We start from the raw sequence: 26627 nt of genomic DNA on the forward strand, positions 1-26627 counted from the left end.
ACAGATTGGAAAGGGCGACAGAGTATGGTGTATCTTCTGAGTTTGGAGTTGGACACATCTTTAAATGAAGTTGGCTTTGATATGTTTGTGCCTTTGATCATATTTCTTTTTCATTTTATTATAATATTTAGGATTGCTAATTTTATGTGTATTTTTTTCTACACGTATGCATGTGCCCCGTGTGCATGCCTGGTACAGAGATCACCAGAAATGATTGAATCTTTTGGAACCTGAGTTACAGATGGTTGTGAGCAGCCATGTGGATGCTGGGAACTGAACCCTGGTCTTTTACAAAAAAAAAAAAAAAGATCAAGTGCTCCTATCTACTGAGCAATCTCTTCCACCCCTGACTACATTTCTTAATTATTATTTTTTTTTTTTTTGTCATTTGTCTTCTCATGTGTGGGACAATATAATAGGACTCAGTTGCAGGTTGAACTGAAGATGAAAGAAAATACTGTTTGAAGCATTAGGCTTGGATCAGGCTGGGGAGATATCAAAGTGGAGATAGCCAGTTTTAAAATCTAGTTTGTGTATTACCAGATTTTGTTATTCATTCGTTTCAGGGCAAATGGGGGTCATTATAAAATATTGACTTAAATGGAAACACTGCACCAGAAAGGCTCAGAACTATTGGCTGTTGCAAGTTTATCTCTAAAATCCCGAGTCCTCACCCAGCTCTAATAATCTCAATCCTAGGCAACAGGCTCCAGAGTTCAGGCTTCCTCCCCTCTGTGGACCTTCTGCTCGCCCATGTCCCCTGGTTTCCACTCACGGCTTGAGGATGGACACATCTGGGGGATTCTGAGAGAGGTCTCCAGGGAGAAAGCTTTCTGCAGATTTCTCCAGGCTAGCGCCATCTCTTTCCAGAAAGGAAGCAAACTCCACAATCCTGTGGAAGCAGCGGGTCAGCGGGAGGAAGGGCTGCAAACGCTCACTGACCGGCTGGACTTTGATGTTAGAAGAGGGAGGAGGCTTTAGAAAGGGAGCTGCAGACTGCCGACTCCAAGTGCACTTAGGCAAACGCCCAGAGCCTGACACTGTTAGGAGCGGTGCCTTAAATCGTGAGAAAAATGAAGGGGAGAGGCAGAGAAAGGAAGGGTGGCAAAGGAAATTGGGAGTGAAGGGACGGGGAAGGAGGATAAAGGAGAGAGGGCGATTGAAAAAGAAGACAAACTAAGTTCTCCTGGGCTCATTTTGTAAGCCTGTATTCCACCCCAGGTTCACCAGAGTGAACTGCTCTGTAGAAGGGCACTCACAGAGTTAGTCTGGATATAGAGTGTTTATATCCAAAATTGGATTGAATAGAAAATGATCCTCACGTGTCCATGCGTCTGAACACTTGACCCCAGTCCCTGGTGGCACTGCTATGGGAAGTTATGGGACCTCTGGGACATGCAAGGTAGTTAGCAGACATTGGACCACTGGAGCAGAGCTTGTGAGTATTTGGCAGACTATCCTTCCTGGTCAGTGACATGTAAGAAACACCTATGCCCCTTGTTACCACTGCCACGGACCAAGCTGGTCCAGCCTCCATGCCATCCATATCCCCATCACGATGGACTGTCCTCTCTCACACCATGAGTCCAAGGAAGTCCTTCCTGCCTTAACTTGCTTTTGTCATGTTTTCAGTCAGAGTGACAAGAGAAGCGACTCGTAGAGAAGTGGGGGAGGATGGTCACTGCTGTAATCAGCTTGACCATGTGGTCTGTAGGCCTTTAGAGTTGCATTGTGGGAGGAATGTGGAAGAGTTTGGAGTTGTGAACTGGAGCAGCCTGAGAATGGGCCGTTATGGCAGGAGTTCAGAATGGGAATAGGAATGTGGGCAGTAAAGACTACTCATGAAATTTTGGAGGAAAACAAGGATGAAATTGGAAATTGGGACAGAGTTTGTTTATGCTATGCTTTCGCAAATAATCTGGCTTTGTTCTACTCATGTCTGGAGATCTGAACGATGCTGAATTAAAAGTTACTGGAATGATTTTTTGGGAGAGACAAAAATTGTGGGAGAGCATAGTACTCAGGCTGTGGTACAGTTATTGCTGACTATTTTAGCCAGATTTGCAGTGATGAATTTGAGAAGAAAGTGGGAACAGAAAGATGTGGAAGATGTGCAGGTTGGAGATGAAAGAAATATAACTATAACTCTATAGTTGTAGAAAAAATGGCTGTGGACAGAGTGATGTTAAAGAGCTTAGTGCAATGAAAGAGAATCTGCCTGAGGTAGCAGAAGTGGTAGCTGTAAGTTAAGACCTCACTCTAGGGCATCCTGCTCTAACATGACTGGGTAGGTAAATGTTCTTACTGATATAGGGAAGCAAGCACCCTGAGACCACAGCAGTCAAGCTCCAGGGGCGAATAGACTGCATATAAATCTGGCTGCAGAGTGTACTGCCGTTTATGTGGTGTGCATGTAAAATGAGTGACAGGGTCATGGAAGCTCGTGAGACAGTTCCAGAGGAAACGCTAATGAGGTGTGGAAATGTGCGGCCTCTCATCTTCCCTGCCAGGAAGGAGGCCATGTTAGGCCATTGCATGAAGTTGTGAAGGTGAAACACAAGATGCTGTGGAGATGCCAGGATGTTCAAGGTATCAGGAACACATGGACACCAAGGAAACATGCAGGCACTCTAGTGAAGCTAGCACAGAGAGAGCTCACATTTGCCCCAGGTGGCATGGGTCTAGCCAAGTCAATTGTAATCCAGATGCTAGACATGGAACTTTAGGATTTGGTGTTTTCCTTGCTGGATTTCTGGGTTGCTTTGGTCTAGTCTTTTCTTGCTATGTCTCAATATTTCCCCTTTGGAACAGGAATGGGTTACTATATGCCACTGCATATTAGAAGTCTAACTTTTTTTCTTTTGCATCAAAAGTGTGTATTGTTAAGAGATTGCCCCACAGAAGAAATTGGTGGCTTTTGAATAGTGTTAGAAGTGGGGACTTTTGAAGTTTGACTAGATTGATTTTGCACTATGAAACAGCTATGGCAAAAAGGGACCAAAGGTGGCAGGTTATGATTTCAATGTGAAACACCTCCCTAACAGGCTCAGGACTTTGAATGCTTGGTCCCTAGCTGGTGGCACTGTTTTGGGAGATTGTAGAACTTTTATTGGTGGAGCCTATATTGTAGACTTACGACCAAGATGGTGAAGGTTCATTCTGCTTCCCACCCAAACTCTCTTGTTCCCTGGTTTGTGGCACTTAATAACCAGTCATCATCCCATACTCTGGTACAGACAAAGCTGGTCCAACCTCCATGCATGCTTTCCCCACCACAATGGACTGTACTCTCTTAGACCACGAGTCTAAACAAATCCTTTCCATGTTAAGTGACTTTCTGTCAGGTATTCTATCATAATGTTGAGAAAGTAACAAAGTATGGAGGAAGAACCAGGAAGCGGCCAAGGGTTGAGAAACTAGGGGTGTCCATAAGAAAGAAAGGAGGAGGATCAGCATAAAGAAGTGGAGAAATTGTTTTAGCTGGGTGTAATGTTCATACCTGTAATCCTACCAGCCTGGGAGGTTAAATTGGCTGTATAGTGAGTTCAGGGCTAGTTTGGCAACTTGGTGAGGTCTTGTTTCATTAAAAAAATAATAAAAGAGGGTGGGGATGTAGCTAGATGGTAGAGTGCTTGTCTGGCATATTCATGGACCTGGATCAATCCCAACATTACAAAAAAAATGGAGTGGTAGAGAAAAGATATGAACAGTAGGGAGAGAGACATTCATTGTGAAGAAGTGGGTATTGAATAGCTACATAAAGCTGTGGGTATGCTTAGATCCTTTCAGTTGCTTAAATGGAGCAAAGAGTTGACAGTTGTGGAGTTAGTGTGATTTATTTTATTAAATAAATTAATTATTAAAATTAATATTTTTAATTTCTTCAATTCTTATTCATCAGTTCTACTACCTCTAACTCTAATCCCCACAGACAACTATTTAATATATTTATAGATTTTTTTTGTGGGCATGTACACTATTTGAGATGAATGCATTTTCATGTGATATATATTTTTAATAGTAATAACATTATTGTTGCTATTTGTTGAACGGAGGGTCAAACTCAGGGCCTTGGAGCAGGCTATACAAAAGCCCTACCACTGAGCTATGGCAGTTCAGCCCAAATGCATTTTTGATTTATGTACATGTATGAAATTGCAATATTTGTCTTTATTTTATTCCCATGCAGAACTATATTTTTATGATGCAACCAGCTGGTTATGAGACTATCTCTTCCAGGTTTATGCCATTTAAAAGTGTGTATCAATGAGGTTTTTATAGCAGTACCTACAGGAGAGAGAGAGGGTGACAATTAAATTAAATTAGAGAGGGCAAAGAGGTAGGTGGATGGAATTGGTGTTGCAGAAAGTGCTGTGGCAAGTTTCCTCTGTTAGTGTACTCTTGGTGAGCATTCAGGGAGAAATACGTACACAGAGAAAGCACACTGTGGTCAGCAAGCACATCTTTATTAAAAGAGAAGGTGTCCTCACCAAAGCATGAGAGGACCAGCCTGGAAGAGAGAAGGGACTAGCCAAGTGCTTTATCTGCCTTAACCTTTCTACTTCATGTCACCTCTCCTCTAATTGGCAGGTTTAGAATGGTTTCTATTCTCCAAATGTTTTCTCAGAATTGGTTTGAACTAGACATTATTGATTCCACCTTGAGTTTTCTTCAAGTTCTTGTCTGTTATATCACCCTACAAGCCCAAGGTAAAGACATCCTACTATTTTGGAGGGTATGTTCATTTTTCTTTTGAAAATGTTGGTTATCTTTATTTTTGATAAAATACATGTTTGAGAGAGTGCCAAGCATGTGAAAGTTCCTGTGGAGGTCAGAAGAGGGTGCTGGATCCCTTGAAGCTGGAATTATGGGCAATTGTAAGTTGTCTTATGTGGGTGCTGAGAACTGAACTCTGGTCTTCTGGAAGAACAGGAAACATTTTTAATCCCTGAGGGTATCTTATCATGGGAGATTGTGCCAGAGTCTCTTATCAAGATGCAGAGGCAGGCCAACTGCCATCTGTGAGAACTGTCTTGTATATCTCTCCTTGACCTCTTCCCTCAGCTTCCACACCTTCCCCTCAGCTCTATTTCTTTTGTCTAACTTGCTCCCAACAAAAAAGGCAATTGATTTAGACATACCTTTCAATAACACCCAAGAAATGACCTTTTACCCCAAATGCCTGCTGGAAGCAATGGTACAAGGTAAGGACAGAATTGCTATGAGTTCAATATAAATTGTGATCTCTTGCTGGGATCCCATCCTCCAGCCCATGTGTTCTGAGGGCTGTAGGGAGCAGCTGTGTGGTGTGGCTGATGGAGTGTGGCAGGATGATACATCAGTGAGGGCAGTGGACACACAGCCTTTTCCTTGGGCTCAGACTCTGTCGCACTGTTGGACTGTGGGTATTAGGTGTTGATTTCCCCAAAGTCTGCCTTATGCTCTTCAGTTCTTCTGCACTGTCGGTTTTACCTTTGGGAACACTATAAGCTACGGTTTTCATGACTGGAATTTTATTTTTTTTTGTGGGGGAGGTGTTATATGATTTGAAGTTTTGGTGAGGTACCTAAGATGAGGAGCTTTCAGAGTGGGAAGCAAAATAATACATTTTGAATAACTCTTGGAGAAGTGAGTGATTGACTTTTTTTTTATTTAAAGGAATGATTATTCTGATAATCATAAAATGTGTTTTCTTAAGCAGACAGAGACTCAAAGATACACTCAAGCCCAGAAAATCATGAAGGGAGTGGGAGGGAGATAATCTCCCACTAGTAACCCCCAGTGATTGCTTGCATCTCTGGGGCATAGAGCAGGATGGCTGACAGCATTTACCAGGTACTCTTTGAGATGACTGACAGCAGGAAAGCAGTGGTGTTTCAGTAGCGACCAAAGAGAAGGTTAAAAGAGAAAATTTCTAGGCAGAAAAGATAGGGAGAAAGACAGCCTCCGTGGGTGGGACACTTGAGCCGCTGCAGAGATGCTCCAGAGAGCAGAGGCTGAGGACAGAGACAGCCGAAGCTTTGGAAAACATAAAGTATAGTTACAGTTGTGAGCAGGCAGAGCCCTATAAGAGGAAAATAACCCAGGTGTGTGTGTGTGTGTGTGTGTGTGTGTGTGTGTGTGTGAGAGAGAGAGAGAGAGAGAGAGAGAGAGAGAGAGAGAGAGAGAGAGAGAGAGAGAGAGAGAGAGAGACACGGAGGGGCAGAGATATCACCATGCAAAACTGGGAGAAGCAGGATGTAGAAGGCAGAGACTGAGCTAAAAGAAAGCAAACGAGCTGCTCAGAAAACACAATTAACACTGATCTCGTCACTGAACAAATTTGTAGTCTAGCCAGGCAGGGGTCCTGGAGACCGTACAGATAGATTATCGGCACTGGGAAAATTCTGTCTTGTTCTCAGCATTTAGTCCGATGGTGGTAGAACCCATTTTGAGAGGCTCCCACTTGAGTCTGCAGCTTCAGGAGTCAAGTGTCCCTGCATTGTCCAGTTTATGGAATCGTCCAGGAAGGGCCAGGCGCTGATCCACCTTGTGTTTGCTTGGAGAGCCAGTCTAATTATAGGAGAGAGACCAAGTCAGAACCATAGGGGGCTCCTTTCAGTGGGAAGTCAGTAGGAGTCACAGGGCAGACTGTTTTTCATTGGGTGCCATCAATTGGTGATGTTAACTACCATAGCTCCACAAAGGGGAATGAATGACAGTAAATGATTATCTATGGGAGCTGAGTTAACCAAAAGTCAGAGACCCAAAGATGGAATATGGTCACGTTCTGTTGGCATTGGTTACTGTATCTGTACTATGGCTTCCCTGCCCCAAGAGCAGATAGATGTGATGGAAACTAGGAATAATTGGCTGGAAGCTTGTAGTTCACCCCATCTTGTTCTGTGAAACTGAATATCAGAGTAACTGTAGCTGCTTCTGCCTCCACAAACCACATCTAGATATACAAATTTCAATGCAGAAATACAAGAAATATGAAAAACAAGGCAATATGACTCCTTGAAAGAGTGAAAAATTCATTCCACAATAACTAATTTTAATGATAGCAAAGTGGGCAAAATTTGAGCCCAAATGGAAAAGAATGATGATAAGAACCATCAACAAATCCAAAGAAGATACAAATTAACCCCCAAATGAATTAAGAGAATATGAGTAAACTGCTGAGTAAAATAAGGAGGACAATCATGCACATGAAATAATTCAGTGAAGAGCTAGAAAGTAAAAACAGACAAATGTACATTTCAAAAGTGAAAAAAAACCCAAAAAAACCTCAGTTGAATCTTCACCAGTGGAAGGTGAAGTGGATCAACGGGAAGGTAGAATGTCAGAGCTTGAAGACAGACAAATACAAATATTCAGATGATAATAAAGAAAATTAAGAAAGTAAAAACAGATACTGCAAGACTTCTGAGCCACCATTAAAAGGCCAAATTAAGAGAAAGAGAAGAAGGAGAAGAGGAGAGTAGGTACAAACTAAAAAAACAGAAAACATTTTAAGTAAAATAATAGAAAAGAGTTCCCCAAATCTTGGAAAAAAGCTGCACATCTAGATACAAGAGGATACAAGAACCTTAGACACATGGATTTATATGTAACAGGGTGCTTTCTCGAAGCTTTCCATAGTCTTTCCTCTTCCTGTGTGTTGAGTGTTTTAACAATAATACAACATGGCTCTTCTCCCTTTCCTGCCCATATTACTTGTGCTTCTCAATGTCTTTTACAACCATGAGAATATGGGAAAGACAGAATCTCATTAGAAGAGTAGATAAGCCAAGCAAGATAGGAAAGAGTCAAATATCACACAAAAAAAATCAGCAAATGGAAAGTATTAGTACATATCTTCCAGTTATAACTCTGGTGTTAATGCTATCAAATATCCAATAAAAGACCAGACTAAGCTGGGCAGTGGTGGCGCACGCCTTTAATCCTAGCACGTGGGAGGCAGGGGCAGGCAGAGCTTTGTGAGCTCAAGGCCATCCTGGGCTACAGAGTGACCTTTGGGAAAGGTGCCAAAGCTACACAGAGAAAACCTGTCTTGAAAAAACAAAACAAAACAACAACAACAACAAATGAACAAACAAAAAGACTCAGATTAGTGTATCTAAGACCTACCCCCAAACACAACCAACAAAATGACTTGATTGTTGCTTTTTAGATGTGTACCTAATTGGTCAAGAAAATACAGCCTAAAAGTAAAAATATAGAAAAGATATCCCAGTCAATAGAATCCAAAAGAAAGCAGGAGAATCTATACTCACTTATATCTAACAATATAGACTTTAAAATAGTATTAGTGAGAAGTGATAAGGAAGGTCACATAATTTACGTGGATAATGGAACAAATCTATCAAGGGTATATAATGATTATAAACATGTACACACCAATATTCAGCACACCTAGTTTTATGAAACAGTGCTATTAGTTTATAAAAGTACTATCAGACAATTTAAAATAAGCATAGTTGACACATTAGTAATTGCGTGACTTAACACCTTATTCTCATCAGCAGATCTGTCATCCAGAGGAAAAAAAATGAATAGAGAAACATCAGAGTAAATGAAATTGTAGATCATGTAGAATTAACAGCTAGCTAGAGAATATGACACCCAAAGATTCTTTTTCTGCATCCTACAGAAATTTATCCAAAACAGGTATTTTAGGGCATAGAGAGAATTTTCTTAAACACAGGATTACATATTTGTGTTCACACTCGTGCAATTTCGTAAACTACCCACAACACAGTTTTTTCACACAAAAGGAAGATCTGAGCCTTTTTTTCAGACTCTTTAATAATATTCCATTATGTGTTTTATTTGATTCTGGAAAGTTCTTTGCACTGCCTTAGCCCATGTAGGCTGAGGTGAAAGAGACTAAGTAATTTATGGAACAGAAATATATTTCTCACTGTTCTGGAGACTATGGAGTCCAAGAGATGGTGTCGTCAGGCTTTTGTACACATTAAGGTCACGGTCCTCATGTGGTTGTTTTCATGTATCCTTACACAGAAGCAGAGCAAACAGGCTCCTTAGGATGTCTCCCCTAAAGGCACTAATCTCAGGAGAACGCCATTCTCATAATGTAATCACCTCGCCAGTCATCCACAGACTATCACTTAGGGAATGAAGATTTCAATATACAAATTTCAAGGGAGATAAGACAACTCAGACCATGGCAGCCTCCATTATTTCAGATACTCTTCTCTGTTCCGTCCGCACCTACTGATATTTTAATCACAGTGTGTTACACCTTTTAAAATAGTTGCATGGTTCTTTGAAGATTTTATGTTCTTCCCCTCTTTTTTTCTACTTGCATTTTAGTTTGGGGAATTTCTATGTGCTTGCGTGCACTAATTCCTTCCTCAGTTGAATGCCGTCTTCCAGAGACTGTTAAAGGCACTGCTCATTTCTATCATGGTATTTTTGACTTTTAGCACTTCTTTCATACTCTTTTAGAGTTTCTTTCTCTCATTACAGTACTCTTATAACATTATATGTATCTTTTCTTTATTAGAGTCTTTAACATATTAGGCGTCATTATTGAAAATTGTCTGATAATGATAATAATTATTCTGGTTCTTATGTTTGCTTTGTCTCCTCAGATATTACTTTTCATCTTAACACTTTAGCATCTTTTGTGATTTTTTTTTTAAAATGAAACATGCTGTGCGATGTAGAATAAGATGATTTATGGTAAGATCTGAGGTAAAGAGACTTTTAGTATGAGATTTCATGTTAGCCTAGTTAGATGTGGGCTCTATTTAATGTTTTCCATAGTGTAAGAACTGGACAATAATATTTCTTAGGTATGCTTTGATTTGATTTGTCTTTGAAGGTGACCTTAAATTCAGGATCCTTTTTCCCCAGCTTCCCCTGATGGACAATATATTTTCCTTTGTATTCCCTGATGTCATTGACTTACCCTCAGAATCTTTTTTTTTTTTTTAAACTAGAATTAGGGGTAGTAGGTATTTTTTATTATCATTTGTTATCTATTTTGTGTGTGTGTGTGTGTGTGTGTGTGTATGTGTGTGTGTGTGTGTATGTGGTCATATGCATATATGCATATTCTTCATGTGGAGACCAGAGGACAACTTTCAGGAGTCAGATCTCTTCCTTTCAGGGGATCAAACTCAGGCCGTCAGGCTTGGTGGCAAGTGCCCCCGTTGAGCCATCCCTACAGTCTGGCAGCTCATTTAACTGTAGAGCTATAGATGCACATTGCTGTCCTAGAATCCTAAGAGTAGACTTCAGTCTTCCGTGCGTGCATGGCTCTGGAGTGGGACTTCACAGTTCCTTCTCTGACAGAGTAACTTAAGAAACGAAAACAAAGCAATACAGGCAAAGCACCGCTGCCTGTTCCTTTGCCAGATTCAGCCTAGTTTTTGAAGCTCTTTTTTTGTTACTGTTTTTTTTTTTGTTGTTGTTATTTTATCCCTAATTGTGACAGAAAAGTATGGGGTGCTAGAGAGTATCCTTCCCCATATAGGGCTTTGGCAAAGTCATTCTCCCTGAGGAACAGATTCCTGGTAAACGGAAGGAAGGTGCTAAGTGTATTTCTGCCTTTTTTTTTTTTTTTTTTTTTTTTTTTTTTTTTTTTTTTTTTTTTTAACAGCCACAGGAATAAGGTGATCTAAATCTCGGCATGTTCTTATAAACAAAACAAATAAAGGTTGAGGAATCATCCTAGTGATGGCTGCCAGAGGCTTTCTCTTTTCATGTTAGTGAATACCTAAGTTCTACTAGTTTGCCAACATCACTATTTAAATGTTCCTGATAGTTATAGAACCAGTGGTGTCAGCTCCAGGTAAGAGCTCGTTTGCACCTGTTAGGATTCACCTGTCTCTAAGTTTCAGAATGACAATTCACTTTGCAACTTTACTTCTCTACCAGATTCAAGGAAGAGAATTAATTTCAGTCTGTTCAGCTTCTTCCTGCAGGGATAAGAGCGACAGCTCCCGAGCTTGACTACAAGACACAGCTTGTTTAATATCTCCTTCTTCACCATTTTTTTGTGCACAGAATTGTGTGTACTTAATTTTCCCCCCTTTGAACAAATTCTTTGAAGAAGGTTCCCAGTTTAACACATAGGTACATCTTAAGCATATACCAATAAGAGAGCATCGATTTATAGTTTAACTAATGTTTCATAAAGCCATTTTTTTCAAGATGTTTTTCATTTGACTTCTGTAAAGTTAATATCCAACTGAGTCTGAAAACTGGGAGGGTGAGGAGAGAGATTCCATCTAGAAAAACTTCTCCTTCACCCTAAGAGTTCTTTGGAATATCCATCCAAATCTTGCCCAAGGTTCCTTCCAGGATACCAGTTCAATAGATGTTGCCTCTGAGTTACAAGAAATTTAGGAGAGACCATTTTTAATTGCTCTCTTTTCACTCCTTTTTGGGCAGATGAGGCATACTCTTCCTAATTATACACCAGAATCAGAAACTTCTCTGTCAAGACAGCTAGTAAACGGGGTGTGTGTGTGTGTGGGGGGGGGGGAGATAGAAGATCTGAGTTTCACCTCCACCTGAAGCTATTTCCAAGATAATGAATTCCCCCAAATGAAGAGTGTATTTTAGCAGATTGGGAAATATGAGAATTTCTCCTTGAACATGAAAGCTGGCAGACTTCATCGGTATAAGGGGAGATGGCAATCAGGTTTACCACTTAATGATTAGTTAAGTTCTGAGTGCAAATGAACTTTGCCTTTGCCTCCAAGGCCTTTTGCCAATATCAGATCAAGGTCCAGTAACAGTTGTGAAGGGTAAATGCCAACATTCCCAAAGCTATCCTCTACATCTCCAGCTCTCAGGGCCTGTGGAACAGAAGGAGAATGCTTTTTGGGAAAGTTTTTGGTGGGGTAAAAGTCATATAAAACTTCATGTTGCAGGTGTTCCATTTCAGGATTAATGGACTGTGAAGAATGGTGTGTACGGGATGGCTAGACCACACATAGAAAGCACAAGGAACAGCACCTAAGTGGAGGTGTGGTTCAGAACCAGGTTCACGCAATACTGATGCTCTTGAAAAGTGGCACCAAGTACAGACACATTCAGGCATGTCCTAGCAGAATGACTGGACTCACTCCTTCTTAAAAGGCCACGTTCTGCAGAGACCTGGGACATAGATTGCCTTGGTTTGTCTACTGAACCCCAATAGCCAAGAGCCCGCAGAGTGCACCCATATTGCTTAGCCGTGCTAGCATAGTGTCTGACACACAATGCTCATTCAAGAAATTCCTTCTCATCATTATTTTTAGTTGTTACAAAGAATGATAGGCTTCATTCTGACATATATATCACTGTACTTTGCTCATGTTTGTTCGTTTGCATCCTCTCTTCCTCCCCACTTCTGCTTTCCCGTCTAGATTCCTATGGGAGAGAAACCACACACTCCTTGTTAAAGTGTTACTCATTAATGGATGTGGCAGAGTGAATGATGGACAATCCTCCTGAAGAAGGTTTGCATTTACAAGGACATCTTATTTCTTTTTTGGTAAACTGCATGGTAGGAACTTTTTGTAGAATCGACCCTTCTCTTAGCAGGATTAGTTTTCGAGTTGCTCTTTCTTTTGAACTTCCCAATCAAGGCAAATTATACCTTTCAATCACAGCAGAATGAGGTTTCTAAGAATTTACCCACTCATTCCTGTTGTTCCTGTGTGTGTGTGTGGAACTGTCTTTAAGCTTGGAGGCGTCATATATAGTGAGCCCTCTGTCAAGGACCTTCAATTAATACCTGTTCCTTTAATGATTATTACAGAATTAGACTGATTCATATAATTCAGATGCAAAAAACAAAGGAAAAAGTGCTTTAAATGAAGAAAAGAAAACTGATCTTATAAAAGGCAAACACACACACACACACACACACACACACACACACACACACACACACACACCACCCAAGAATCTCCACTGGGAATGGTAAATGGTAGCTGCACATTTCAGAAGACACACCTGAAATAAGGTGACAGAACAATTTAAAGTGATGGCAAGAGCTTCACTACCCAAAAGAGAATAAGAACATGAGTGTCAGAAAAAAAAATAGATGTCATGATAAAGGAATCACTGGAGATCAAAGAGATAAAAATTAACATCGAAAGGGCTAAACTTACCAGAACAGCAGTTCTCAACCCATGGGTCACGACCCCCACGTGGTCAGATAGCAGATAGACTGCATTTCAGATATTTACATTACAATTCATAACAGTTACAAAATTATAGTTATTAAGTAGCAATGAAATGATTTTATGGTGGGGGGTCACCACAACAGGAGGAACTGTATTAAAGGGTTGCAGCATTAGGAAGGTTGAGAACCACTGTACTAGAAGGGTTGAAAATTTAAGCCAATATACACCTAATAATATAGCTTACAGCTATGTAAAGTAAAAGTAATAGAAGTACAACAAGAAGAAACTTTTAAACCATGATTTTAACTTATCTTTGATTACTTCAGAAAATTCTGTCTGAAGCAGCAAAATGATGAGTCTCAGTGTAAAAGCCTTAATGTTTAAAAGCAAATTAGAACTAATGAAATTGATAAAAACCATGAAAAGTGATGTTTTCTTAACAATTCAATGGCAAATTAGCCCAAAGATGTTTCTCCAAACAATTTTACTATAATAATTTATTCATTAACTAATGGAGAAAAGTCACATGCTCATACTAATTACCAAAGGAGGGACATAAAGGGATTTTTTTTTTAGCATAACTAAGGGTATATATAAATGCTACATGGTGTAGTACACCTAAGGGCAAACGTTTAGTCACACGCTTTTTGAAAGTCAGGAGGCATGAAGAAGGCCTTCTCCATCTGCTTACATTTACCACAAATTGGAAACTCTATGCCAAGTAATAGATTGTGAAAGAGAAATGAGGAGTGTAAGTATCGGAAAGAACTGAAGTTATTTTCTGAGGATATAATTTAAAAAATAGAAAATCTGCAAAAATCTAAGAACCAATAGAATTCACTTAAGTTGCAACATACAAGATAAATATGAAAAAGAGAGTGCATTTTTTTTGTTTTTGAAAAGGCAATAGCAACAAAACATACCAGCTGCATAGAAATGAGTGTCATAGAACAAGCACAAATGCTATGAAGAATAATATAAATCTTTGCTGAAGGCAAAGCAATGGGTCATCCTCACAAGCAAGGAATGATGTTTAAACTTGCAACTTCTCTTGAAACTAATATGCAACTTTAATACATAACTGTCTACTTCCCAGGACAAGAGTTTAGGAGATATGATAGGATCATCTCAAAATTTAGATGATGAATAAACTGAATGAACAGAATGTTTTGTGGAAGGGGTATATTGATGTAGGAATTGATTTGCTGGACAGTCAGATTTTTGTATGAGACATAGGGATAATATTAGAGTACCAGGGTAGTAGACAGAAGCACAAGATGTATTAAGTGCAAGATATGGCAAAAGAAATATATAAAATAAGCAGATAACGAATGAGTTGTTCAGATATAAGATGGATTTACCGGAGAAAAGAACATTAAAGTAATAACAATATTTCATTTTGTACTTATCAATTTGCCAAAAAAGAAAATATATATGACAATACTATGTAGTTGTTTTTTTTTTTTTTTTTTACTCTTTGGGGGCCCACCACCCAGCTCCCAAATAAACACAGAGAGACTTATCCTTACTTATAATGCCCAGTACTATCTTGGATTGTTTCTAGCCAGCTTAGCTTTTCTAACTTAAATTATACCATTTTTCTTTAACTACATTTTGCCTCTGGGCTTTCTACCTTTCTTTATTCTATATATTTTTCTTTCCTTTTTACTCTGTGGTTGGCTGTGTGTCTGAGTGGCTGCCCCCTGGCATCCTCCTCTCCTCCTTTTCTCACTTCCTGCTCTTCTCTCTAGCCTAGATTTCTCCTATTTATTCTCTCTGCCTGGCAGCCTCGCCTATTTCTCTCCTGTCTAGTTATTGATCATTCAGCTCTGTATTAGACCAATCAGATATTTTAGGTGGGCAAAGTAACACAGCTTTAGAGTTAAACAAGTACAACATAGAAGAATGAAACACATCTTTGCATCATTAAACAAATATTCCACAGCATAAACAGTTGTAACACATCTTAAACTATATTCTACAGCAATACTAGGTGATTATAAAAATGGACTGGAATGGAGGCTCCTACATGGATGGGACAGGTATATTGGTGCAACTGCCTTGGAGTGAGGAGTTTGTCAGTATCTAGGGAATGCAAAAGGCATGCTTTTTATATCACTCCCCCAATATTTATATCATGGAGAAACACTTCACACCCTTTACAGTTGCATCCAGCAGATAGAACCAGTAGGTGGAAGCTACTTACACCTTAAAAATCTCAATGATAAACAAAAAAATCAAAGTACATAGTGATATATGCTTATAGCCACCTCAGAAAATTCTATTTTAAGTGGCAAGGAGATGAACCTTATAAATATAAAAATCCATAAAATTTGAATGATTGCACACATCACTTGCTGAAATGTGGATATGAGGCAAATTTAGTTTGTTAAAAGAAAAGAAGTATATATAACAACTGCAAGACTTTGGATAAAGAATTTAGTTTTGAATAATATGTATGATAGCATCTATGATGTTTCATTGGTTAAAAAAATATGAAACATGTAAGGGGAAATGTTGATACTGAGGAAATTTGATGTTCATAAATAGGTGTTTGTTTTTTTTTTCTATGTAATTTCTAGGCACTTATGAAGTACTTTATTCAATAAAATACAATCAAATCATAACTGAAAATTTAAGTGAAGAGGTACGATAATTCTAGGTTGGAAGAAGTTAACACGAGAAAATGTCAATCCTGTCACTAAGACTTTGTAGTTTCACAATCTGATTGCATCTCAGATTTGGAAATTCTCCTAATGATTGTTCTTGGTGGTTGTCAGGAGAAGATCCAAGGAACTTCTGGGAGCTTCCAGTCATGTTTGCGTTTTCAAAACTTGAATTTGGCAAATGAGAAAAGACAAGGAACACGAGGGCAGCAGAAGGAAACAGAACTCAGCCTATTGGGAAGCATGACACAGATTTGATTTAGAATTAGAAGGAAAATAAGAGAAGGTGTTGAAAGCTGAGAACAAATTTTTTTCTTTGGAAAAACATGCTGTAGATGAGTGAACTACGATAAAAGATTTTTTCATGTGCCTCAATATTTTTGTTCCAGAGAGGCTACAGAATACCATTTTCCTCTTTCTTCAAACCAAAGCAAACCAAAACCAAATCAAACCAAGTCAAATTAAAAAAAAAAAGTTCTAATAAAGATTGTTAAAGAAAGAGTTACTTCAAGTTCCATTTTTCATATAATATGTGGTATAAGTATATACCAAGAAACAACTTATTAAGATGAATTTAAATTAAACACTGTTACCATTGCAAAAACATTGACTCTGAAAAAGGACTGAAAAATGTACCATGAATTTATTCAATTCAGCAATACTACCAGTATTGCTCATGTAAAATAAAACTACTAGACATATCACTTAAGATGACCTCCTAAGTTTTATAAGAAGCAAACACTACTCTAAATATGCCCTGGTGGCATTTGCAACCTTTTCTAAACACATTTTAAAAATTCCCATTTTTTTCTTCCACCCCTGTTCAAGAACCAACATCCAACTGGTGTTTGGGTTATCTTCTATACTTAAAGATATTTTATAAAACTCATAAAACGATATGAGCTTTAAGTCAGGTTGTAAAGAATACACTTTAGTATGAATCTACCTGGTCATAAAGAAAGAAGAATGTTTAATGTTTCCAGGGATGGCTGGATTTGTATAGCATGGTGTGGGAGGAGTTTACCATAAAAGAATCAAAATTTTAGATGTTAAGAATTCTGAATTTCACAATAGCAGAAATTGGTTGAATTTCTCCCACACATTTGAGAGGGGCTATCAAATCCAGTAGGAGATTTTCTTCCTGTATTCTGTAATGTCATGGGGGGGAGGGTTGTTTAATGACCTTATTTCCTGTCTCCTACACACCAACATGTAAGTTACATCTTCCAGCCTCTAAATAGCAGGATGAGGATTTAGACTACATAGTTGGAAGAAGACTAAATGGGTTGAGATTTTAGACCTGATTCTAGCAAGTTGTGGCAATGTGAGTTCCTGATTTCTCTCAGAAAAGCACACACAATACATTCAGAAAACATGTTACCTAGTTTATATCCTCAGGTCACCATTTATTGTATGGTACTTATTTTTGGTGACAGACACTCTAAAGGTTGCAAAATTAAGAATACACACGAGCCTTAGAATGAAAGGCAGATGGTTCCAATAGAAACAGAGACAAGTCAGTACTGCTTTGCCCAAAACCAAGCTTTAGAGACTGATAGTCACCAGGAGAAAGAGAATGTCCATTCTCTAATAAGGCAGAGTACTAGAGGATTAACAGGGGCAGAAAAGAGGTCTTAAACCATCCTAAGCACACCTTGCACAATTCTGTAACATAGCACGAGCAGTGGGATGATTCTAGATCAGAATTTCTTGAATGGTAAAGATTATCCATTCATGCTCAGTCAAATGGATTTGTCAGAAGAAAATGTTAATAATAGTTAGTGATGAATCACACTGTTCATAGGGATTCCATATACCTTTGATGGGCTGGTCTTTCCTTTATTTTACAACATTTAAATGAGTTCCCCTGATTTGATCCCCATAAACCCAACTTTATCTTACTTTATTTCTATCAGCTTCTCAAATGACACACAGGAGACCAAGGAGAGGGATTTTTGCCTTGTTATTGGGATGGGTAAACATGCAAGGGAAAATCTGTTTTGTTCAATTTTATGAACAATTTCTTGATTATAGATCATTAAGTGGTTTAAAAGTCTTCAACAAAATTGCTTTAGCCATATGCATGATATTCTGCTCATTCTCCCCCACCCCCAATTTTTCCAAATTAAAAAAATAGCAGAAGGACAAGCAAGGGAAACAAATATTTATTGAGCCAGGCACTGGGCTGGGTATTTTCAATAATGACACAAATAGAAATATAATGACCATATTATTCTGGGATCTCTAAGATTCTGTTTGGCAAGCATTATTTTCGGCATGCAGTAAAAGTGATGTGAGAAATTGGCATGATTTTCATATTATTGACAAGATTTAACTGTCCACGTTCTCCCTACAAAGTGGATGGAGACAAATGGATCAGTCCGTGAAAATCAGGAAGCTTAATGTGCAATAACCCAAGATTCACAGAGTGAAAAATGTAAGAGGACAAATCATATGAACTTAGCATTGTATAATCCTTTAATACTAAAAGAAAAAAAAGTAGACATCACAATAGGGATACATAGAAATGAGTCTCTAAGATCAAAACAAGATTATTTCTGATAAATGGCTGACTCTTCCCACGCCATAATATATTTGATGGCTAAAATCAAATCAAGAGGGTATTTATTTTTTGGGAGTTTGGGGAAATTAAATTATAAATTCATGATTACAGATCTTCTAGCAGCAAAAATTCTTCAAGAAAATCACTTTATCTACATCCATGTAATTCTGTTCATTTGCATTTCAAACAACAACAACAACAAACAAGGAGAACTAGGGGAGGCAAAGGAAATAATCGTATGAGCCAGGCACTGAGTTGGGTATTTCAAATATAATAACTTAAGTTCTAATGGCTTTAGCCAACCACCTTGAGGTGACTCACTGATGGGGAAAATACCTGAAATCTATGATTTTTTTTTAAAAAAAACCTGATGACTTACAGTATAGTCTTTCTGCACTTTACTCATCAGCCAATGTCTACAAAATATCAAAATGTAGAAATGGTTATCTATAAAACCTAGCATCTGCAAAGTAGTGAGTTAGAAGGTTTGTTATCAGGTTAAAAATGACAACATTAGCAATCACTTCTAATTTCCCACTTAAAGGTTGAATTTTGCTTGGCATTTTATAGGGAAAGAGCAGGAGAGAGGTAGTGGCAGCTTTGGAAATAGGGAGCCTTATGCTATAGCGGAGTCTTTGCTTCAATATGGCTTTACACAGGACATGATCACTCAATGGGCTGCATTGCTTTGGTTTATACAAGAGACTCTTACATTGTTTACAATTAATTAATGATAGAGCATAGAAGCAAGTCTCAAGGTGCGAAGAACATTCAGCGATCACATGAAGCAAAGCCAAAGGGTTGACATTTCAATAATTGGTGGATTGTACTTTACATACATTAAAACCCCAGGTCAGCTATACAATGACATACAATATCTTGTAGACAAAGATTAAGGAAAAAATCAGTACATTCACAGTTTCAACAGAAATACATGATTACATATATGATTACATATTTTTAATTTTGCTTTACAGACATAGACATAACTATATTGAAATTAGATATGATTAGATCATAAGTCATTAAATAATGATTTTCATTTGTATTACATGATAAATTTACAACATGAGGATTATATAGTTCAATATGGCATATACCAGTTTTGAACCACAAAAAGCAATATAGAGTAAAATAACAGATACTTTAGAGTTAGGAGTGTCACATGAGAAATATATCAAATATTCCATCAACACCAGTCCAAACATAAATGTGGTATTTTTCATTTCTAACTATAAGCAGCTTTGAAGGAAGGTCATTAGGATGTGGAAGGGAGGTAGTTTTAAAAATTCAAAATATTTTTCTCAGGAACTATTTTCAGAAGTATTTTTCCCATATAGTTTTTTTTTCCATTTTAGATAATGTGGTAAAAAGACTGTCTCCCCAATTTTCAAAATGTGTACAGACAAACTAAGCCTGTATTTTGAAGGTTTCCAGGGGTCATAATTTGACCATAACTTTTAAAGTTTGTGTTTGATAGTACTGCTTCACTCACAAAGGCTTTTAGAATTTTTTTCTTCTCTGTTTAAATGGCAAGTAGGTAAATATTAATGAATATACCAAAATGATCTGTGAGCCCCTTTACTCATTGACTAGACCATACAGATGGATGTCTTCTGCTCTGAGTGTCTCAAGGCTTTCTAATTTGAAATGAATGGAATTGGTTTGAACAGAACAGCTGTTAGCTCATGAGTTACATATGCTTCTTAGCAATTAACTCATAACTGCATGTAGATTTACCATTTTCAGTTAGACTTGATTTAATGAATACTCTCCATTTTATGGGGTTCTGATACATCTCATACTTTGGAACATCTCATTTTCTACCCTTTCCCACCATTGGAAACTGATACCATGCAGAGCTCAAACCCAAAGTTACCTTTTAGGAAAATAAAAGACTGAGGAGAAGATTCCCATGTGATTCATGGATGACATGACCATTAACCATAGGAAAGGATTGTAATTATAAGAAGATTATAAGTAGATTTTCTCATTAGATCATAAACTCTGAAGCAAATAGTCAATATTTTAAAGTTTCTCCTTAAGACGGTCAATAACTATTGATCAAGATAGCTTAGATTTGTTAGATAATGAGTTACCAGCTTGAATCTTTAAGCAAGTACATATCTAAATGGAGTCTTACTTATGACCTCAATTTGGGTTTGTGTCTGTGAGGAGATTCAACAAATTGGTCCATCTTATACAGAGCCAAAATCATTGTTTGTAGGTAATTTTGTTCCTGTAGAACTCAAGTTTACTACTCCACATAATTAATCTTTAGGGAGAACAACAGGTCCTGGGAAGAGGGGCTGAAAAAGCTCTCAGTATACAGAACTGGAAGGAAGCAGAGACACAAGGGTTCTGGTCTACCTAACTTGGAAAAGTGGATCTCAGTTTTCTGTTAAGTATACACAGTCTCAGACATTTACTGCCTAGGTCAATGGCATGTCAGCAGTGGAGTCTGGGCTTTTCACCTGCAGTCTTAGATTTTATTTAACTCATGAGAATTAATTCAAAGACAGACCTATAAGAAGTCTTAGAAACATTTTTTGAGGGCACAAATCTACTTATTTAAAGAGAGGAAACCCATGGCCTGAATTAAAAGAGATGACCAGGATCATACAGCCTATTTAGTAACAGTGATGTGATCTAGAACTGGACATGGAGGGCTCAGTGACTCTCCTAGGAGCATCAATATTGTGCTTGAGCCAAAGAGTCAGAAAAGAAATCTTGTTCAATGAAGTATACATGAGGTTGTCATCCATAGCAAGTCGGGAGTGGGGGCAGGGGGATAGAATTCAAGGTCATTACTACTTTTTCATCTGTGCGCAGACCTTCAAAGTGTACATATTGTCCTCTTCAGGGCCTGGCATACAATTCAATGTCACTCAAGAATGCATCAGCATTTTGTTTCAGAATGGAAAGTCTTGAGTCATGGGCTGGCGGGTTTATCTCCAGTCACACTCAGACTCAGGCAAAGAAATTGATGCTATTCATTTCAGTTCTGTGAGGATTCAATTAAACTATACACAAAAATCTCTGCATATTTTGCTGGTTAGTCTTTAGTTCATTTTGTCATCCCCTTTCGGGCTTCTTTTTTGTTCATATCTCCATTTTTTAAAAAGAATTCCATTTAAGGTAAAATTTACTTTCCAATCAATGCACTTTTCTTCCAAACTGAACCCTTTTTTTTTAAAAGTAAGGAAAGGCACTTTGTTAAATGTATACATCTGTTTCTTTCTTGTCTATACTAGACTGAAGTTCCTAACGGCAAGCCGAGCTTTTTTTTTTTTTTTTTTTTTTTCTTCTTCAAATTATGGACAGCAGAAGGAAGCTGAATAAAAAAAAAATTAAAAAGAAAAGGAGCTAGGTTTCTGTTTGGACAATCTTTACCCTGGAGCTCAGGTCCTTTGCTTGTTCATTAACTGAAGATTCACCAGTTCTCTCAGATTATGCCAAGTAAAGAGTCTCCTCCCAGCTTTGATTTTACACATGCAACAGAAGCTTGGCTGCTTCTCACCAAACTAGTTTACAGTGAATCATTAGCCTATAACTAATTACCAGAATTGGTCTCAGGCACTTAGGAGAATGTATCATCTATTAAAAGTCAGTGACAGAGCTGATGGTAAGTTGTGCTCATATTAAAGTTTCTTCTATGCATCTGTTAAACCTATCAGAGAATGCTTTGCCATTTGTGCCCTAAAGTTTCATCCATCCACCAGATATATTCAGTTTCCATGTACTTCAGAACCTGAATTCTTAGTTGCTTACAAAGTATACATTTTTGTGATTCAGAGCAAAAGGTTCTTTAATTTACATATGCAATGGTTATTCGTGAACTATGATGATAGGAAAACAGTCAACAACCAAATATAAGAAGAGAGACTTGAGGCTGTTGGCTCCACACAGGAATAAGCATGGCTTGATGCATCAAAGAAAGTTTTTCTAAAGACCAGTGTCTCATTTCCTGTGTCTTTCTTAGCTGTACGTCCTATCTCTGCACACATATTTGCCCATGATCTTAGAGTCTGAATTAAAGTCTCAACATCCTGTTTGTCTTCATATGTGCAGACTAATGGTATGTTGAGCCTTTAAGAAGTGAAGTAGAGATGAGTACATTGGTGAAGGTGACTCTGCATTTCTACAACTGTTTGGCAACTTAAGATGTCAGGAATTGGTTCAAGTTACTCAGTGAGTCATAGAATCAAGGATACCAAATTTCAATAGGGCTTTCAGATTATCCATCCAACATAGTCAGAGAAAACTGAAATCCAAAGTAGGTAATTGGCCTTTCCAAGGCAAAGCAGGACTAGAACCCAGATATCTTGACTCCTAATATTCATTCTTTCACTCAAACAGCTGTCTTTCAACAGAAAATATTTGACCATAAGAATTCTAATAAACAAATTGAACTATGGATTTTATTTTATTTTATTTTTTAATTTCATGAATGTTAACTGATTTTTGTGGGATGTACCTTGCCTTTAGACAGCCATATTTTTCACATCTGTGAAACTATATATCAGATGCAGATTTTTAAGTTTCAAACTATGAGTACTATATGTACTATCAATTCTATAGTGGTCATGATTTGTAAATAAATGCATATATTTATCTCCTGGAGAAGAATAGAATATGTGGGAAAGGTTTAGTTTACACTGGCTTTGATATTTATTTTGTCAGTAGTTTTCAAGGTAAACGAGATTCATTGGCTCTCTTGGAAGATGTGTGTATTTTGCATGTCATTCTCTCATGTGACTTCATATAAACTTCATCATTATGTGAATCTTAAATCACTAATAGTTTTGTTTTTGCTTTTTCTTTACATACAGTGTTGCTTATTTCAAGTTTAATAGACTTGCTCCATACTTTCCAAGAGAGGGAAAAAATAACCTTTTGTGGAAATGGTCATAGAAAACAATGCTTCTCCAGCTTGAGTGTACATGTGAGTTATCTGGGCATTTAGTAAAATGCGGACTCCAATTCTGTATGTCTTCGATGAGGCTTGAGATGCTGCAAACAGAATTTCCAAGTAGCACCCATGTGATGCAATGCAGTTGGTCCTCAGGCATTTAGTATGGAGGATCCAGGGCATTGAATGATCCTGGACAACTTTCCCAAATGCTTCTGTTGTTCACAAGATGTTTATGTACTGGGAAATATGCTTCAGGTGTTTGCACTTGCAGTTCTGAAAATGTTGGCTCTATGTCTACTTTTGGTCTTCAAGGAATCTCTGAATCCAGCATCTACCAACATGTGCTTGTTGGGTGACATATTTAACTCACAAGAGGTGAGTTCAGAGTCTCTATATCCAGTTAATGAATGGACAGACAACTGATTTGCCTATAGGTGATATGAAGAGCAGAGGGAAGCAGAGTGCAGAACATGAGTCATGGATACTCCTATTAATATGGGGACACAAGGCTTTGAGCCTCCTCAGGAAGCCTACCCTTGAAGCTGTCTTACAGATTCTCCCATCCCCTTATCTTTGAAGCTGTTCTCATCACTGGACAGTTGCTTGCTTTCCTAGAACTTTTATCTGGATATTCTTGATGTGAGCACAGCTTCTGCCAAGAGTTTGCAAATACATTTATTCCAAAGAGACACTGACTTTTAGTTTTGCTTAAAATTCTTTTGTGTTCGGGATTGCTCAGAAAAAAATTAAATAACACAAAGCCAATTTTCTGTTTTGGAAACTCTGCTAGCAGTCACTACTCTCCACTTTCATGATGGTTCATAAGATACACCCATAGGTGAGCAGAGCCCTAAGTTCATGGGAGAAATATTTTAGGTCTAGAGAGTCCTAAAACCTTAAGTCAATGATGGCTGGCTATATTCCAGATATTTAAAGTATCTGGAAGAAAAAATAATCAGATAGACTATACTCTATTCTACTTAATTGAATTTTTCGTCTGCTTCACATTCCTCAGTGGGCAATGGGTTGGCCTGGCACTTCACTCTTACAGGTTCTGCATATACTATATATGCACATATATACTACATATACTATGTACTTTGAATACTCATTATAACCTTGCAGCAGAAATTACTGTCCCCATTTGAAGACGTAAACAGCAGTACTGGGAAGTTAGAAAATAGTCTTTACTTTACCTAAGCAATAGAAAAATAGTCTTCAAAAATACAGTGCTAAACTTACGGGTTTGTATTAAATCAGAATTGTATATACAGTAAGGCAACACTTCTATTAGCATCCTGCAATGATTACCGTTTAGATTAAAATTAGTCTTTGGGAATTTTTTTTCCCAATAAGAAAATACTAGGGTCTATAACAAATCATCTGTCTTGCTGAAATGAAGCAAGGAACACATTTGAAAATGGTTCACCACGTGGAATTCATTGATCTTATTTTGTAAGAAAAATTTATCCTGCCAAACTATACACTCTAGGGGCCTTAGAAAGAAATAAAGCTTAGGCAGAATAACCCATGCTTAACATACTCAAACTACTTTAAGAAAAAATTGGGGCATGATTTCATTTGCATACAGGCAAAGGATCAGTAAGGTATAGGGACTGTTGTAAACAATTTGGCTGGTGTCCCGGAATGTATTCCTTCAAAAAAGTGCTATGCTTGGACCATCCTAATAGAATGAAAGAGGAGTGTAAAGGCTTAGCAATCAGTTTTAAAAGCAGTTTTCATGGCATTTTCAGCATATCTGTCATCTTCTTCTGCTAAGTCCTTTTGAGTGTTTCATATCTTCTATCACATGCCAAATCTATTGCAGTGGCTATACCTGCTGGCACCATCCCTCAAGAATGGTAAGCAATGTGCTTTTATTTCATTGAACACATATAATATATATATATATGTATATATATATATGCATATATACACACATATATAGAGAGTAATAGCAAAGAGAAAGTCTACAAATCACAGGAAACAAGATCGATTTGTTCTGGACATCAGCTGTTGAAAAGAGGCAAGTGCTGAACACGACATGAAAAGGAGTGAAGTAGTGTTATTTTACCCACATCCTGTAACATTCGCTAGCAGACCATATTATTCCATGACTCTGTAGTGTTACCTGAAGAAAGAAAATCACATTTTAGCCGATCGTTCCATAAGTCTAGCTATCAGTGAAAGGAGTGCATGAAGCATGTAGGATCCAGATAATCCAGCCTGCCCAGTTGGAGTCTGCAGTTGCTTGAGGTTGCAGCAAAGCTGGCCAGATCTTTCTCAGGTTGATTCTGTTCAAGTGATGGTAGAGCCTTCTTGGCTGGTTCCCCAAACAAAACTGTGTTCTGAGCTCGTGAATCTGGCACTAACACCAAGAGGTTGTCATCCACAACCCCAGACACCTTGGCATACTCCTTACTGGCTTCAGGAACCCCGGGCTTCTCCGCCTGGTTGTTTTCTTTCTGTTTGGGGAACAAGGATAGTACTCCATCTTTGTTGACTTTGTGAATCTCCACATAATCTGGGGGTTTAGCATAGACAATGGGAGCTTTCTCCTGGAGCAGGGGCCATGATGTGTTCTGTTTAGTCTCAGAATGGAAGCTTTTCATCTCCTCTTGCTCAGCCACCTCTTTTTCCTCTCCAGTCTTGAGGGTTTTAGAAAATTTTAGAAGATTTTTTCCTGCTTTGTCTAGGAAAGAGGCAAGTGTATCTACAGGACCTCCAGCTAGCTTGCACACATCCACAATGCTGTGATAAGGAGATCTGGTCATGTGTTGGCCAGGCAGTAAAGGCCATGTTGAAGATTTGGACACCTCTGCATGAAAATAGGGGACGCTGCTTTGGGGGTCCTGGGTGGGAGGAGCATTTGCTTCATGATTCTCTGGCTTCTCAATGATCTCAGGAATGTGGAAAGCAGGGGGGTAGGCCTGGGGCTCCTCATACTTTTCAGACAAAAGAGAATGGCTGTCATAGCTTCCATGGCCCGAGTCATTGTCAGGATCTAGGTGTGTGGGTTTCACACCTTGACCTGGGTACTCTTTGGAATGGGATGGCATTAGCTGCACGTCCTCACTGTCATTCACTTCTAAAAACTCCACCAGCAAGTCCTCAGAGTCAGAAGTGGGGGGGAAGTCTTGGCATCCTAAGGCACTCAGGAGTTCTTCAGACTTGCCCTTCTATTGAAACACAGACACAAGGAGAGATGGCTGTTAGCTCCAGCACGTGCCACTCTTGGCATCACAGCTGAGTGGGGTGTCTGAGAAGAGCAAAGGGGCCTTGTTTCTGGGGCAGCAGCCATGCTGTATCTTGCTTAGTCTTGGAATGGAAGCTTTCCACCTCCTCCTGCT

The 26627-nt window shown here is 38.4% G+C and overlaps 2 protein-coding genes across 8 annotated transcripts in view; both read right to left on the reverse strand.

Moving 5' to 3' along the window:
- Nucleotides 1-1016, reverse strand: part of Agxt2 (alanine--glyoxylate aminotransferase 2) — a 41162-nt gene extending 40146 nt beyond the window's left edge. Inside the window, exon 1 of one of the 2 annotated variants that reach the window (XM_037209388.1) lies at nt 776-1016. In XM_037209388.1, coding sequence (XP_037065283.1) covers nt 776-860 — 85 coding nt within the window. In that variant the 5' untranslated portion in view covers nt 861-1016. The remainder of the gene's footprint in view (nt 1-775) is intronic. The other variant, XM_028895080.2, reaches the window with a different exon arrangement.
- A 4617-nt stretch (nt 1017-5633) lies between these two features.
- The window catches only part of Prlr (prolactin receptor), a 175589-nt gene continuing 154595 nt past the window's right edge, over nt 5634-26627 (reverse strand). For 4 of the 6 annotated variants that reach the window (XM_028895077.2, XM_028895076.2, XM_037209390.1 and 1 more), the window contains one exon: nt 25458-26456. In XM_028895077.2, coding sequence (XP_028750910.1) covers nt 25458-26456 — 999 coding nt within the window. Of the gene's footprint in view, nt 6553-17942; nt 26457-26627 lie in introns of those variants that run through there. The other 2 variants (XM_028895079.2, XM_037209389.1) reach the window with 2 other exon arrangements.

The sequence above is a fragment of the Peromyscus leucopus genome, chromosome 11 (assembly GCF_004664715.2).
Source record: "Peromyscus leucopus breed LL Stock chromosome 11, UCI_PerLeu_2.1, whole genome shotgun sequence".
NCBI lineage: Eukaryota > Metazoa > Chordata > Mammalia > Rodentia > Cricetidae > Peromyscus > Peromyscus leucopus.